Source organism: Scyliorhinus canicula, chromosome 11 (genome assembly GCF_902713615.1).
Source record: "Scyliorhinus canicula chromosome 11, sScyCan1.1, whole genome shotgun sequence".
In the NCBI taxonomy this organism is placed as follows: Eukaryota; Metazoa; Chordata; class Chondrichthyes; order Carcharhiniformes; family Scyliorhinidae; genus Scyliorhinus; species Scyliorhinus canicula.
In genome coordinates this window covers 21525568-21541587 of record NC_052156.1, presented here as the reverse complement: position 1 = coordinate 21541587, position 16020 = coordinate 21525568, and the positions used below count along the sequence as shown (strand labels likewise).

Below are 16020 nucleotides of genomic sequence, written 5' to 3'. Positions count from 1 at the left end.
GTTCAATTTGGGCTGTATGGGTTTCATGGCCCCTGGAGAGCCCAGCAGCTGAAGGTAGGTGAGGATTACTGGAATGAATAATTAAGTGCCTTTCCTGCATTAGTTCTGGAGGAGCATGAGTGATCCTTTGAGGAATCCACTGAGCTTTTGAGGAATCCTGTTAACAGATTCCACACATGCTAATCAAGTCCTGCACATTAAATTCCCTTCGGATCCGAGGGAAACCCATTCATCCAAACTTCCTGACAACTAAACTGCCACAGCCTCCAATGCCTTCCTGCCTCCCTCTAAACATCTTTCTTGCCTCTAAATTTGCAGCAAGGAATTTGGGGAAAAGGGCCAATCAAAGAGTTCATGACATTATCATTTGAAAAATGTGAAGAAATCAAGGTAATCATATAATTAGTTGTAAGATAATGTCAAATGAGCTTCAAAAGCATGCAGGTCGCAGGAGAAAAGGAGAACAAAGGAAGCTAAAAATTGTGGGCTCAGGGAAAAGATTGAGCTAGTGCAGGAGGTAATGTTAATGATCTTAATAATAGATGCTTCAGGAAGAAGAGCGTTAAGAAGTCGTCCAAGTCATTTCCATACATCAATTATTAAGTGAGATAAAACAAACTTTCTCCAACGTAACAGATGTTTTGAACCAAGCATGGAATTCCAATGTTCCGTTCCAATTACTAATAACTAGGCAATAGAGTTTTCTGAAAATAATATGTCATCACAATATGATTTGTCTTTTCCTGTTTGCTTCGAGGATATTCTTAGTCATAAAATGCTGTAGTGCACCTGCCCCAGTGAAAGTCTGCCTGAATTGGTTCTGGAAGCTGTATTTTGTACTTTTGTATTGCACTGTCATTTGTCTTTCTCTCAGTGAGGGAGCAACAATTCAGAACTGGAAGGTCTACGCTGCTGTTTGTGAAAATACGCTGAAGCAGCTACAGGAGGTAAATACACAGCTGAAGATGGAAGGAATGCGTAACATCTGGATTGTGAAACCTGGAGCCCAGTCTCGCGGTAGAGGTACGAGAATAAAATCAGAAATTCAAAGTGACTTTTAAGCTTGATAGCTTGAAACAAAGCTATAAAATCTAGTCTGGAATCCCTTATGTTATAAGAGGAGAGAAAGCATAAATAACTTGCACGCCACATCCCATGTATTGGAAAGAATCTCTATTGCCAATATGCTCTTTTTATGGTCCTTGTATGGGAGGATTAACGTACTGATACACACTTATCTTTTCCATTTACAGGGAGCAGTTTACATTGCCGATACATCTGGTTATCCTTTAGGCTTTTTCTTAGCATGTGCATTTTCAATGCATCTTAGGATGGCATGGTGGCGCAGTGGTAAGCACTGCTGCCTCACGCGCCAGATTTGTTCCCGGCCCCGGGCCACTGTCCATGTGGAGTTTGACATTCTCACCGTGTCTGCGTGGGTCGCACCCTCACAACCCAAAAGATGTACAGGGTAGGTGGATTGGCCATGCTAAATTGCCCCTTAATTTAGAAAGAAATTGGATACTCTAAATTTAAAATAAAAATTTCAATGCATCTTTCCTGCTGCTGTAAAACCGTGTGCTAATAATCTAGGAAGTGAGCACCCAATAATTGTCTTGTTTCCGGCCATATCCTGTTCAACTGGAAGGAATAAAGGTGACAGATTCAATTAAAATAGAGTGAGTTACCTGGCACTGAGTTAGAAAATGATTTACCATACCACCGCTGAGCAAAGGAATTTTTCACTATTTTTTTTAAAAATTTGCCTTTGTCAAAGCAATTTAAAACCATGTCAAACGAAGAGGTTGTGTGTCATGCACTGCACAGGGTGTCCCTTAAGGAAGGTTCAACTCTATGGTACACATCCTCTTGTATTTCCCTAGTACATTGAGTACATTTTGTATCTTCAGTGATACCCTTATATAATGGATGATTAACGTTACTGATCTGTCCTTCAGTGAATCCTTATTTTGAAGGATGTTTATTTTTCAGAACAGAGGGAAGTAAAAAGTTGTGTTCCCCAGGGTTTGGTATTTTTATGTAAATTCATGACCTGGAGGTGGATACACAGTGCATCATTTCAAAATTTGCAGATGGCACAAAACTGGATAATGTAGTAAACAATTAGGATAGGAATACACTTGTGAGGACATTGGCAGAATGGTAAGATGGAATGGGCAGACATGGCAGATGAAATTTAATTCAGAGAACGAGAAATTATAAATTAATGCAGGAAGTATAAGAAGATAATTTTATAAGGTATAATTTTAAAGTGGATGCAGGAACAGAGAGATCTGTGATGACGGCTAAGTTAAGAAGGCTGTTTAAACACATATAACCCTTGGCTTTATAAAGTCATCGAGTACAAAAGTGAGCAAATTATGCTAAACCTTTATAAAACATTGGTTAGAGTTCAGCTGAAAGATTAGTTTGGATACTAACTTGGAGATGGGGTGCATGTAGATTAACATTTTTTATGCTGTTTCCCAATGACAGCCAGCCAGGTTGGGAAACTGATCGCCTGTCAGCCTTAAGCACCAGGCTTAAAAGGTGCCAGAAGCAGATTCAACATAACTTTCAGAAAATAATTAATTAAATACCTGAAAGAAATAAAATTACAGGACTATAAGAAAGAGGATTATTTAGATCGTTCTGCCAAATTTGTAACAGAGGCACCATCAGATAAAGGACCTCCATCTATGCTGTATTATTGTGTGATTCTTTGATTTTATTTATTGGAGGGTAGCAAGTCTATATTATCAGTAGAATCCTCAGTGTATGCTTTGTTCATTCCCCACACAACATACCAACAATTTGCCTGAAATGTAGTTTTAGTGAGGAGGAAAGAGTTTTAATTGTCTATCTCTGCAGGAATCATCTGCATGAACCGATTGGAGCAGATCGTGAAGCTCGTTTACGGCCAGACAACTCTCATCACAGATGGCAAGTGGGTGGTGCAGAAATACATTGAACACCCGCTACTTATTTATGGGACAAAATTTGATATGCGGCAGTGGTTTCTAGTGACAGACTGGAACCCTGTGACGATCTGGTATTATAAGGACTGTTACCTGCGCTTCTCAACTCAAGCATTCTCATTGGACAATCTGGACACGTATGTATCACCACAACATCACAGGCAAAGCGTTTTGAATGGTAATTCACTGCAGCGTTATAAGTGAGGGAAATATGCACTCGGAGTGCCATCAAAGGGTTGGGAACATTGGGCTGTTAAGCAAGTTGGGATGCAAGGGATGTAATATTCTTGTCCTTCTGGCAAAGTTCAACACAATAACCAGTAGTTGTACCAGCCTGACATACAAGTTATACAGATTTATCAATAATTGCCTTTCAGGATAACAGCAAGGCATTTTCCAAGGAAATCTTTCTATGAGTATTATAGAAAGGGCCAGGATTCTCCGACCCTCCGCGCCGGACTCGCGTCCAGCACGGAGGCGGAGAATAGCCATTCACGCCGGAAATCGGCGAGACGCGCTTCCGCAATTCAACGCAGACCCGCCAGTCGCATGCGCGCCGTCGACACGGTGCCGGTCGTTGAAATCGGCCCCCCGGCGATTCTCTGCGCTCAACCGGCCGAGTGCCCACCGAGTCCCGCCAGCGTGGTTTACATTTGGTCCCACCAGGTGGGACGTCGGTGTTCTGGCTCCAGGGGCCGTCCTGATGGGGTTGGAGGGATCCGACTTCGGGAGGGGGCCTCCACAATGACCAGGACCGCGATCAGGGGCTACCAATCGGTGGGCGCGCTCATTCCAGGGGGGGGGGTCTATGTTCTTCCGTGCCGGGCCCCTTTAGGGCTCCGCCATGTTGCGCGAGGGTTGGCACGGAGACGGTCGTTGCGCGTGCGCGGACCCACGCCGTCAGTGCAGGGCCGCCTTTCGGCGCCGGAGCAGCGTGCAGCTCTCCAGCTAGGCCCCTGAACAGCAGTGTATTGCTGGGCCAGGAAGCCTGTTGACGCCGGCATACACCACTCCAGTGTTTACGCCGGAGTCAACACTTGGCCAAGATTTTGGAGAATACCGGCTCACATCTCTGAAACTCTGCACTTAATTCTAACTTTGTTACCCCTTCTCAGCCCCATCTGATGGAAAACAGGCAGGAAGAGGGACTTAAAATGGAGTATGGAACTTTCCCTCACCTTTTCACTCAAATATGACTGACTTGCAATTTAAAGTTGGAAATGGCAACTAATCACAGGTTCCAGTGTATATGTGAAAATCAAGTACAATGATGGCATCAGGGGCCAATATCATGGAATTACACTTTGCTGTCTGTCAATGTAAATGTGTGCAACACGTATCTTGCAGATTTACTGTACTGTTTAGTACTATGCTTAATTTAGTATTATGCCACATTAGTTTAGTATTATGCTTAATTCTTATGGTCAGTTATGGAATTTTTGCCTTAACATATTCCACATCAGGCTGTAAATCAGGCATATCTTACAAATATTTTCTCTCATAATGCAAAGCAATGCTTTATTTTGCACAGTTCTGGTAAAATTGAAACACTCCATGTAAATGCACACATTTAAAGATAATAGTAGTCCATCATTTTGCAGCTGGCACATTTCTTTCTCTTTGTGTCTTTTAGAGCAATTCACTTGTGTAATAACTCAATCCAAAAACACTTTGTGACCTCCTCCCACCGTCACCCATTGGTTCCGAGAGACAACATGTGGTCAAGTTCACAGTTCAAAGAATATCTGAACACAAATGGCTTTGAAAACATCTGGGAGGATATCATCTCCCCTGGCATGAAGAAGGCAATTGTGAATACCATGCAGGTAATGCAGGACATTGTGAAACCTCGCAAGAACAGTTTTGAGTTGTATGGTGCCGATTTCCTATTAGGAGAGGACTTCAAACCTTGGCTGATTGAAATTAATTGTAGCCCCACAATGTCGGCCTCAACACCTGTGACAGCCACATTGTGCAGCAACGTTCAAGAGGACACAATAAAAGTTGTTGTCGACCGAAAGAATGAGAAGACCTGTGACACAGGAGGATTTGAGCTTCTGTATAAACAGGTAATGTAAAACGTCACCGCATAAAGGGTTTCCCCGTTTAGAGAGATAAAAGAGGTGATTGCTTGCTGCTCAGAATACTCCACCCCTATTACAATGAGTAAAGGGTGTTCCCTGGTTTCTGGCCCTTCTACCAGTGTAAATAGTTCGCCTTTATTGACTCTATCCACTACTCTTACCCTTCTTTGCACTAAGCAGAATAACCTCAAATTCTCTAGTCCCAATACATAGACCCACTGTGTGGGTTACCTCCAGATGCTCCAGTTTGCTCCCACAGTCCAAAGATGTGCAGGTTAGGTAGATTGGCTGTGCTAATTTGTCCCTTAGTGTCCAAAAAAGATGTATAGCTTCGGTTAAGGGATTATTGGGATGAGGCGGGGAATGTGCTTGAATGGAGTGCTCTTTCAGTAGGTCGGTGCAGACATGATGGGCCGAATGGCCTTCTTCTGCACTGTTGGGATTCTATGATTCTAAGACAACAGAAGCCTGCTGTTCTTGGTACCAACCGAGTAAATCTTTCTGCACCCTCTGCAAGGCCTTGACATACTTCCTCAAGTGTGGGGGCCAGACTTGAACACAATGAGCCTTTTTTTGTGGAGTTGGGGAGACTATGGACATTTAAAAATGATTCCGGGATTGAGCAATTGAAAAATAGATCCAAGAGATAAAACTCGAACTAGCAACGTCTTCCCTTGGACACAGCTGTTTCAATAGACTAATAGATGTCTGGGCCCTCAGCTAAGAATGGCTGATACAAATCAACAGTCTAGCAGAATGGGCAGACAAGTGGCAGATGTAATTTAGCACAGAGAATGTGGGGTGTGCATTTTGGCAGATGGAATAAGGAAGGATAATATGTACTAAATGTCACAGTTCTAAAGAATGTATGACGACAAATCTATGGGTTCATCAACCTTTGATAGTGGCAGAACATATTGATAAAGTAGTTGGCAAAAGCATGTGGAATCTTGGACTTTATAAACAATGATATTGAATGCAGAAGCAGGAAAGTTATGCTGAGTCTTTATAAGAGTCTGGTAAGGCACAAAATAGAGTATTGCATCCAATTATGGTCACTGCTCAGGAAGGATGTTAGGACACGAGAGGGTGTACAGGGGATTTACCAGAATGGTCCCAGGGATGGGAGACCTTAGCAACAGGGTTTGGTTGGAGAAGCTGGAGTTGTTCTTCTTGGCGAAGAGGAGATTCAGAAGAAATTTGATGGAGGTAAACAAGATGATGATAGGTTTTAGATAAGGTAGCCAAAAAACACTTCTCATTAGCTGATGTTACATGGACTAGGAACACATTTAAAAATTTGGCCAATGGATGCAGGTAGGTTATGAAGAAGAACATTTTTATGCTGCAAGTGGTAATGACCTGGAACTTACTGCCTGTAAGTGTTGTAGAAATATGGACAATGAATGATTTCAAAAATAAATCGTATAAGCACTTGAGGGAAATGAACTTATAGGGCCACAGGGAATGGTACTAATTGGAGTGCTCTACACAATGGGCTGTATGACCCAGTGGTACTAATTGGAGAGCTCTACACAATGGGCTGTATGACCCAAATGGCCTTCTGTGTTTTAAGACTCTGTGATAATTGCAATGCCTTCAGTATCTTAACATCTCACTTCCCACCCTGCTCTCTTCCCTCTGTTCTGTTCTACCAGCCCAGGCAATTTCATGGGAGAAGCATACCAAAACAAATAGAGGTGTGATTCAACGGCCTCGTCGTGACAGACTTGTTTTGGTCGAGGCTGTTGAAACGCGCAAGAGGCCACTCGCGTGATTTGTGACACTCGAAACGTCTTGCGAGATTTAATGGAGTCTCGCGAGACATGACAATCTGGATCTTACTCTTTCTGGGCGAGATACAGATATGCACACTTAAATTCGTCGGATACTCCCGGGGCCTGGGATTTACCGGACACGCCTGGATGACATCGCCAGGGTGCAGTTCAGTACTGATCCACACAAACGTGGACCAGTTGTAACGGCACCTAAGGGTGTCTCCCAGGTCATTGGAGACCCCTGGGTGGTGGGCATTGGACAGGGTAGTACCCTGGCATGCCTGCTGGCACCTCGGCACCTTGGCATGGCCAGCCTGGCCCTTGGCACTGCCACCTGGGCACCCTGGCAGTGCCACCCTGGAACTTGCCCATAAGAGGTGGGGTGAGGAGGTTTTGATAATCCCGGAAGAGGTAAGTTGGGTGAAGTGGGGGTTCCAGAGGCTGCGTTGGGGGAGTCGAAAGATCGGAACTGCCTTTAAAAATGAGGAGTTCTTCAACAAGGCCAAAAAAACCTGGCAAAGTGCCATTGAATAGCGGGGACTTTCTCAGCACTGCAGGCGCCAGGAAACACCCCACAAATTTGGCCGAAAATGGACATAGAAATGTTTCGGTTGAATTGGGCCCCAAGGTCAATTGAAAGAAAACAAAATTGGAACTTTTTTCTCTGGCCAGTTCAGGCCATCAAATTTTTTTAAATTTTTTTTTTAAGTATTTTTATTCAACAAATTTTGAACAATTTTACAAAAGAACACAACCCCATATAAAGCCCCCAGCCCCTCCAAACTCACCCCTCCTGCAACAGTCGATGGTAACCAACTCCTGAAAATGCATGATGAACAAACCCTAACAATTGTGGAACTCATCACTTGCCCCCCTCAGAGCAAACTTCACCTTTTCCAGGGTGAGAAACTCCAGTAGGTTCCCCCCGCCATGCCGTGACACAGGGCGGAGAAGCTGACCTCCATCCCAACACGACCCACCTACGAGCAATCGGCGAGGCAAAGGTTAAAGCACCTGCCCCCACTCCTGCCTGCAACCCTCGCCAATCCGACACCCTGAATATGGCTTCTTGGGGACTGGGCTCCAAGTGCACATGCAGAACCCCTGAAATGGTGCTGAACACCATCCTCCGAAACTTTTCCAGCTTTGGGCAGGACCAAAACATATGTACATGATTCACAGGGTCCCTCCCACACCGCACCAACATCCTCTCACATCCTCCAACACTTCGAACAGCCAGCTCATCCTAGACTTTGTGAGGTGCGCCCTGTACACTACCTTCAGCTGTATCAACCCCAGTCTCACACACGAAGTTTACCCTCCAAAGCGCCACAAGCCCTCCTCCAGCACCACCCCAACTCCTCCTCCCACCTCATCTTGACCCCCCCTCCATGGACAGCCTATCCTCCTCCAAGATCCTCTCATAAATTGCAGAGACAAACCGCTCTCCAAACCCCCCCACTGACAGCACCGTCTCCAACAGTGAGGAGGCAGGCACTATCGGGAAGATCGGAAAGACCTTCCTCGCAAAGTTCTGCAGCTGCATATGCCTGTCCCAGCCCAAACATTGTGCCCACCTTCTCCAAACTCACGAATCGCCCTCCGAGAAACAAATCTTTAATTTCCTTAATACCCCTCTCTTCCCATCCCCGGAACCTTGCAACTACCCTCACCGGCACAAATCCATGATTCCCCTTGATCGGCATCCCGACCAACCCAGATTCCAACCTAAAATGCTGTCTAAACAGCCTCCAGATCTTCAACGTGGCCACCATCACCGGACTCACCGTATACCTCCCTGGGAACAGCGGGAGTGGCGCCATTGCCAGCGCCTGCAATCCTGACCCCCCTGAAAGTGCCCGCCTCCACCCTCAATCCCACCCCCTGCTCCAGTTACGAACCTTCTCTGCATTTGCCGCACAATAATACAGCAAATTTGGGAGGCCTACCCCCCCCCCCCAATCTGCCGTCCCCTTTGCAATATCACCGTCTTAATCTTTGCCACCTTCCCCACCCAAACAAACATGGAGATCAGCTTATCCACGCCCCTAAAAAAAACACCTCGGGAAAAAGATCGGCACTCATTGAAACGAGATCAGGAATCGCAGCAAAACATTCATCTTTACTGCCTGCACCCGGCCCACCAAGGACAGGGGGAGATGCCCCACCTCAGCAGATCCACACCAAGCTAGTGAGATTAAACTTCTGAAGCCCTGCCAATCCCCCAAATACCTAAAATGAGTCGCCACCAGGTGAAATGGCAGCAAACCTCCCCCCCCCCCCCCCCAATCCTTGCTCTCACTCCCAGAGGGAGACCACAAAATATTCACTTTTCCCTAAATTCAATTTGTACCCTGAAAATGTCCCAAATCTCTAGAGCAAGCCCATTCATTATACTCCCCACCGAAGATCTTGGCTCTGAAATATACAGCAACAAATCATCTGCATATAAGGACACTCAATGTCTCCCCCCCCCCCCCCCCCCCCCCCCCCCATCCCCTACTATCCCCTTCCACAAGCTCAACCTCAAGCTCCTCAGCGCAATAGCCAAGGGTTCGATAGCCAGTGCAAACAGAAGGAGAAGCATGGGGCATCCCTGCCACACACTGCGATGTGATGGAAAATGCCCTAAGTTCATACTATTTGTGCGCACACTTGCCATCAGTTCCTTATATAGCAGCTGCACCCACGCCATAAACTTCGGCCCAATCCCAAATTTCTCCAATACCACCGTCGAATAATCCATCTCCATCTCCCTCCCCTCTGCCGGAGAAAGCACCATATTCAACAGCCTCCTCACATTCAGGACAACTGCCTTCCCTTTACAAACCCCATCTGGTCCTCCGCAATCACCTATGGGAGGCAGCCTTCCAACCTTAACGCCAGCACCTTTGCCAGTATCTTGGCATCTACATTCAGCAGAGATATGGGTCTGTACAACCCGCAATCCACCGGATCCTTGTCCTCCTTTAACAACAGCAAGGTGGAAGTCTGCCCCATTGTTTGTGGCAAGACAACCCCTACCCATCGCATCCTCAAACATTCCCACCATCAACGGCGCCAACTTGTCCTTAAATCTTTTATAAAATTTGACTGGAAACCCATCGAGCCCGGCAGCCTTCCCTGCCTGCATCCTCCCAATCGCCACCTCCTCTTCCACCATCGGCTCCTCCAACCCTGCCCTCGCTGCCTACCCCAACCTCGGATACTGTAGCCCACCCAGAAACTCCCTCATCTCCCGCTCCTCCTCTGGTGGCTCCAACCTATACAGGTCCCCATAGAATTCCTCGAACACCTTATTAATCTGTCCCAGAGCCACCACCCCGTCCTATCCTGCGCCTGAACTATCTCCCTCGCTGTGGCCTCACTCCGGAGCTGACCTGCCAACATACGCCCTGGCTTCTCCCCATGCATATATATAGCTCCTCTTGCCCTTCTCAACTCTTGCACTGCTTTCCCCATGGACAATAGGTCAAACATCAACTGCAACCCCTTCCTCTTTGCCAGGAGACCCGCGTACCTCCCATCCACCTCCAAAATCTCTTCTATCAATCGTTAGCATTCCCCCTATACACCTTAGTCTTAAATGATATCACCTCCCTTCTCTTCACTATCACGTTCAGAGCTGCTCAGGCCACCGGCCGTGAGACCTGCCCGTGCAATTAAACCCCACATACTCCTCAAATCACCTTCCCTATCTTGTCACAGAAGCTCGGTCTGCCAGTAACCCCACATCCATTCTCCAGTCCGGCCTCTGATCTGCTCCCTTCTCCAAAACCACATCGATCCAATGCGTGTGATCCGAGATCATAATTGCCAAGTACTCTGATCTCTTAACTCCAGCCAAGAGCCACCAGAAAAAAGTCAATCTTCAAATACATCTTGTGCACCGGGGAGAAAAACAAATATTTCTGTTCCCTTGGGTGTAAACCCCCCCCACCCCTATCTTCTTCCCTTCATGAGCCCCACCAATGCCTTTGCCCCCCCCAAGACTGGGTCAGCAAGTGCGGCTGGGTCCTGTCCACCTTCGGTTCCAGCACTTTGTTCCAATTCTCCCTACTATAAACTCATGAGTGTCCAGATCCCAGAATCCCCTCATCCACTTCCAGACACCTCATCCAGTATCAATTCCATCCCCCCACTATTCATACCTCCCAAGTCCATTGAAATGCTGCTCGATAAGACTCTAACGACTGCAGACTCTCCCACCACAGCCAACCTTTGTTGGCTCGTGCATTGCCTCCTGCGAGAGCCCTCCCTCCTCCCCACCCACTTCACAGTAACCCGGCACCACATATCCAAAAAACCCATCTCCCTTGTATCAAAGAACAATACAAAACCGCACCCGCAGAAAAACAAAACCAAAACAAATGTAAACAAAACCCTTTCAAGAAACAGAGAAACAAAACCCCAGTCAAATAGAAAACTCTACATAAGAAAAACACCACCCCTGTCCCCACTAACCAAGTCCAAAACCCAACTCTCATTCCAGTCCCAGTCCTTCAGCCTTAATGGACGCCTCCGCCACCTCCACCGTATCAAAATAAATATCCTTTGAGTTGTGCGTCACTCTCAACTTCGCAGGGTACACCACTCAAAATCTCACCCCGCTGCCATGCAATGCCGCCGTCACGCCAGCTCCACTGTCAGGTCTTGGCATATTCGTACACCAACACATTCCCACTTTACCTCTTGTCTCTGCTTCACCCAGCTCCAAGACCTTCTTCATGTGGAACCTGTGAAAGCAAACTATAACCACCCTTGCTGGCTCATTCGCTTTAGTCTTCGGCTTGAGCGGCCGATGTGCCCTGTGAAACTCATAGCAGGAGGAACTTTCCCCCTCCACCATCAACTCTGCAAACATCTTTCTAAAGTACTCTGTCGGCCCTCCACCCCGTCGGGCAGGCCCATGATTCTCAGATTTTGCCTCCATGACCTGTTCTCCAGGTCCTCTACCTGAGTCCTTGTTGGCCGTCGTCACACTCCGCAGTTCCTCAGCCAAGGTGAACTGATCGCTATGTTTCCACAATACCTTCCCCACCCCGTTCAACGTCTCTCCTTGCTCCCTCACCTCGACTGACATCTTCATCACTGCCGCCTTTACTGAGGCCATCGCCTCCTCCACCCACGCTTTCATCGCAATCATCAACTCCCTCCAAAGCACTTCCATATTCTTTGCAAAAAGCCTCTCGAACACCTCCGACATCTCCTTGGTCAAAGTTCCCACTGTGAGGGGAATGGCCCCACCCGTCGATCCAACCTCCGCCATCTTTCTTCCTGCAGGACTCACAGCCTCACTCAACGACGGACGGACGCTCGCCTACTTCTTTCCAGCACCCTTCTTCTGGTCCTTCGACATTTCACATCTTCCTTATAACTTCCCACACCAACTCATTCACAAACTACTACTGAAACCAGGCATAAAAATCCAGAGTCTCTAGCAGGAGCCACCTAACGTGCGATCTCCACCTCTTGTTGCCACTGGAAGTCCTCAGGCCACTAAATTAACTGATTTTATATTACTAGCATTCCACCTACCTTCTGCTTACAACAACCTGTGTTGACTCAAGAACTGGTCCAGCTCTAAAACCATGTCCCAATATTACCAACGTCCAAATAATACACACAGCCACGAATGCTGATGAAGCAAACTTGCTTGGTTTTTCATTTGATTTACTTTGTATTGCAGTGCACAATGGCCATTCCTCTGTACCTGGGAATAAATCTGCTGGTTGAAGGTTCAAGCATCAAGAAACCACCTGTGCCCATTCAGAGGAGCCAGAGCAATGGTCTGCGCAACATCTCCGAAACTGTGCAAAGGATCTGTGGTCTCGCACCACACAACCACCCAGGCATCCTGAACGATGACATAATCAAAGCAGCCAATTCTGAAGATTTCAAGAATAGGGACTGTCCAAAAATGTGTAGCAGCCTAGGCAGATCAAAACTGTCCGTTCTTGACAGCATTCCAGAATTTGCAAAGCGTCCTCTGCATTCCAACAATTACACAAATGCAAAGGGTTACACTTCCAGCAATATAAAAAACCTCATCAATTTGGGTAGTGAAAAGAATCCTTTAATTCCCAATCATCACAGTATTGCAAAGATTCAATTTAATCCCAGTAATTCCTGCATTTCAAAGAATTTGCTGAATCTCAATAATTTGAATCTGGTAAAGAATTCTTTAATTCCCAGTAACTTCAGCCTCATGAAAAATATATTATATGCGACTAGTTCCAGATCGACAAAAGAGCTGTTAAATCCCAGTCAAGCAAGCAAGGCTTTGAATCCCAGCAATCCCAGCATTGCAAAAAATCAATTAAATTTGACTAAATCCAGCTCCACAAAAAATCTTTTAAATTCAAATAATTGCAGCATTCCAAGCAATTCCAATAATTCCAATGGTGCAAAAATTCCATTGAATTTGACTCATCCTAGCACGGCAAAACTTCAGTTAAATTCCAATAATTCCAACGTTTCAAGTGATTCTTTAAACCACGATAATTCCAGCGTCACCAAAAAAACATTAAACGTGACTGATTCCAATGTTGCAATAGATCCATTAAATCCCAGCGATTCTAGCATCGCAAACAGTTCTTTAAATCCCAAAGAGTCTAGCCGTACAGAGAATTCTCCCGTTTCCAACCATTCTAGTGTTGTAAATAATTCCACAGCTCCCAATCCTAACGTTGCAAAGAATTATAATAATATTTTCCTAGATCCCAACAATATTCTCCAAGACAATGGCAGTTCTGACGATTGCAGCAAAGAGAAAAGGCTTGACGTTCCCACCAAGTCTAGCAAAATTAAAATATCCAGTGTTTCCAAGCATTTGCACAAGACAAGAAACACTACTTACAATCGTAAAAAGGCTAGAAAGCTGAGCAGTCCCAAAGTTCTCGGCACCAGTATTGTAAAGGCATGGGACGAGATGCAGGAAATGAAAAATAACATTGCGGAAACAGCTCAGGATACTGAGAGTGACAATGATACGAGTATTGACTCTGGTGACAAGGTGGAGCAGGATTATGAAGTGCCAAGGCTTAGCAAAACCGAAGGGATTAGAAAAACTGGCAAGCAGCGTTTACAGCCTAAATCCAAAATCTCACAGATGAGCATGTCCATGAAGCACCTAATCTTGCCCAATCGACAGATACTCAGAGATCCCTTCCATGTAAATTTGAAATGTTTGAGTCTTGACATGTTGAACTTCAAAGACAAGCAACACCCACGATCCTCAGCTGCCTCAGATTCAAACAGAGTCAAAGCTATCCATGAGAAATCTACTTCATTGCGTTACTCATACAATACACCACGGCTGCAAGTAAAAGATCAGAATATTCCACAGCTCCAAATTACTGGCCTGCAGCCTCCATTTAAAGCTTCAAGTGATATCAGCAACAAGTATATTGAAACACATAAGAAAGCAACTAGTCATCTGTTCAACATCAAGAAGCATCTTCTGACAAGCTCTTTCCCTCTCTTTCAGTAACACAATTGCTGTGCTGACCAGTTCTTCCAGTTCCCCCAGTAATTTGAGGCTGTGTCTGATAGGTGCTTTGAGCTACCTCAGAAAAAGGAGTTTGAAGATCGGTCCTTTCCAATTCTTTCACTAACACAATGTCAAACTTTCTACTGTTGCAGAGTTGTCCCTTCAAAAATCATCTTTACGTCAAATGCAGTTTTTTTCCCCTGAAGGTAATTGGCACTATTAGACAGCAACTAGCAACTGTGTTTTGATAAGAAAAGGCTCCTTTTGAAAGATAATGATTTATAAAAATTTGCAACTGTCAGGTTAAATAGCTGGAAAATTGAAAATGATTTTAATAATGAATTGGACATTGTTCTCATCATTGATTATATTATGAACTGTTGTTTCTCTCTACTTTATATAGTTAAAAAAAATCCGACCTCTGCTTTTGTCAATCTACCAGCTAAATTGAAAACATCAGAGGCAAACTGAAATACACAAATACTAAATCAACAGAACATATGGAATGGATCAGACATATATTGATAATATGCAATCAAGTACAATAAATGCTGAATATAACAAAGTATGAGTCAATCTGACAGCATCTATAATGTTAATCTTATGTCTGTGTGATTTTCCTGTATACAGAACCTTGTTTTCTAATGATGTATTATTGTCACAATTCTATCTCAATAGGTTACTATGACCACATTTATAAGAAATACCTGTGTAAATTTGCCACTGTGTAATTGCACTTCTCATCAGTGATGATGCTTCTGCACCTCAGTTTTGAGTCCTTCAATTCCTCAGTTCATATGTTGAGAAACTGCAGCCGACATTTTTTACTTACCAAACTGTCATATTTTGCTATTTAATGATTAATGATATTAATAATTAGTTAATGATCAAATCAAAGTAAGGAATGAATTTATGATTGTAAAATGAAACTGAAATATATCTACACATCCTGGTCAAGTTATGCCCTCCTCCCATACCCCATTTCATTTGACCACTATACATGGTCATGACTCCTGTGTACAAAGATATAGGTGACCAACTAGTATACACTGATTACCTCAGATTATTAGGGATCAGAGACAATCAGTACTCAGTATAAGCTGAGTGGTGCTGCTCATTTGAATTCCAGCACTCTTTAATATTGACCAGGAAAGTCCGATTTGCCAAATGTTCAGTTGCTTTGTCTCCTCATATCAACTACATGAGTAGTTAGGAGGCTACAGGTCCTGAAGCCTCTGCCTCCATCCCTGAGTTGGCTGATAAGAGAGGTGTAAAAATAGACCAAAGATGACTCTTCCAATATTTTATTTCCCAATGGGGTAGGGAGGGGACGTGTAAGGCAAAACGACAAGAAGCACTGACACAATTGATAAATTTGGCACAGGTTTCTATATTTTTTTCAATGAAAAGCAGAATAATTTTCCTTCTACACATGAGCCATTTTTGGAAATGATCAATTTCTCAAAATCCACTGAAGCCAATTGGAGCAAAAACACTAGACAGAACCAACAACAAACAGATGGTCAGTTTCTGCAGAGTCTATCGCAATAAGTTCAAAGTTAGCGGTTTAACAAGTAAAAATTAAACAGTCCCATTTACGTTTATTGAGTGCCTTTCACACCACAGTATTTCAACGTACTTTCAGACAATCAACTCCTTTTATCAACTGCAGTGCTTGTCACTTTGGT

General features: G+C 44.8%; 1 protein-coding gene across 7 annotated transcripts in view; it reads left to right on the top strand.

Moving 5' to 3' along the window:
• LOC119973902 (tubulin monoglycylase TTLL3-like) overlaps positions 1–14898 on the top strand; it is a 92477-nt gene extending 77579 nt beyond the window's left edge. For 5 of the 7 annotated variants that reach the window (XM_038812503.1, XM_038812505.1, XM_038812502.1 and 2 more), the window contains 4 exons: positions 875–1023; positions 2872–3115; positions 4612–5047; positions 12530–14898. In XM_038812503.1, the coding sequence (XP_038668431.1) occupies positions 875–1023; positions 2872–3115; positions 4612–5047; positions 12530–14332 (2632 nt within the window). In that variant the 3' untranslated portion in view covers positions 14333–14898. The remainder of the gene's footprint in view (positions 1–874; positions 1024–2871; positions 3116–4611; positions 5048–12529) is intronic. The other 2 variants (XR_005462418.1, XM_038812507.1) reach the window with 2 other exon arrangements.
• The last annotated feature ends 1122 nt before the right edge of the window (positions 14899–16020 follow it).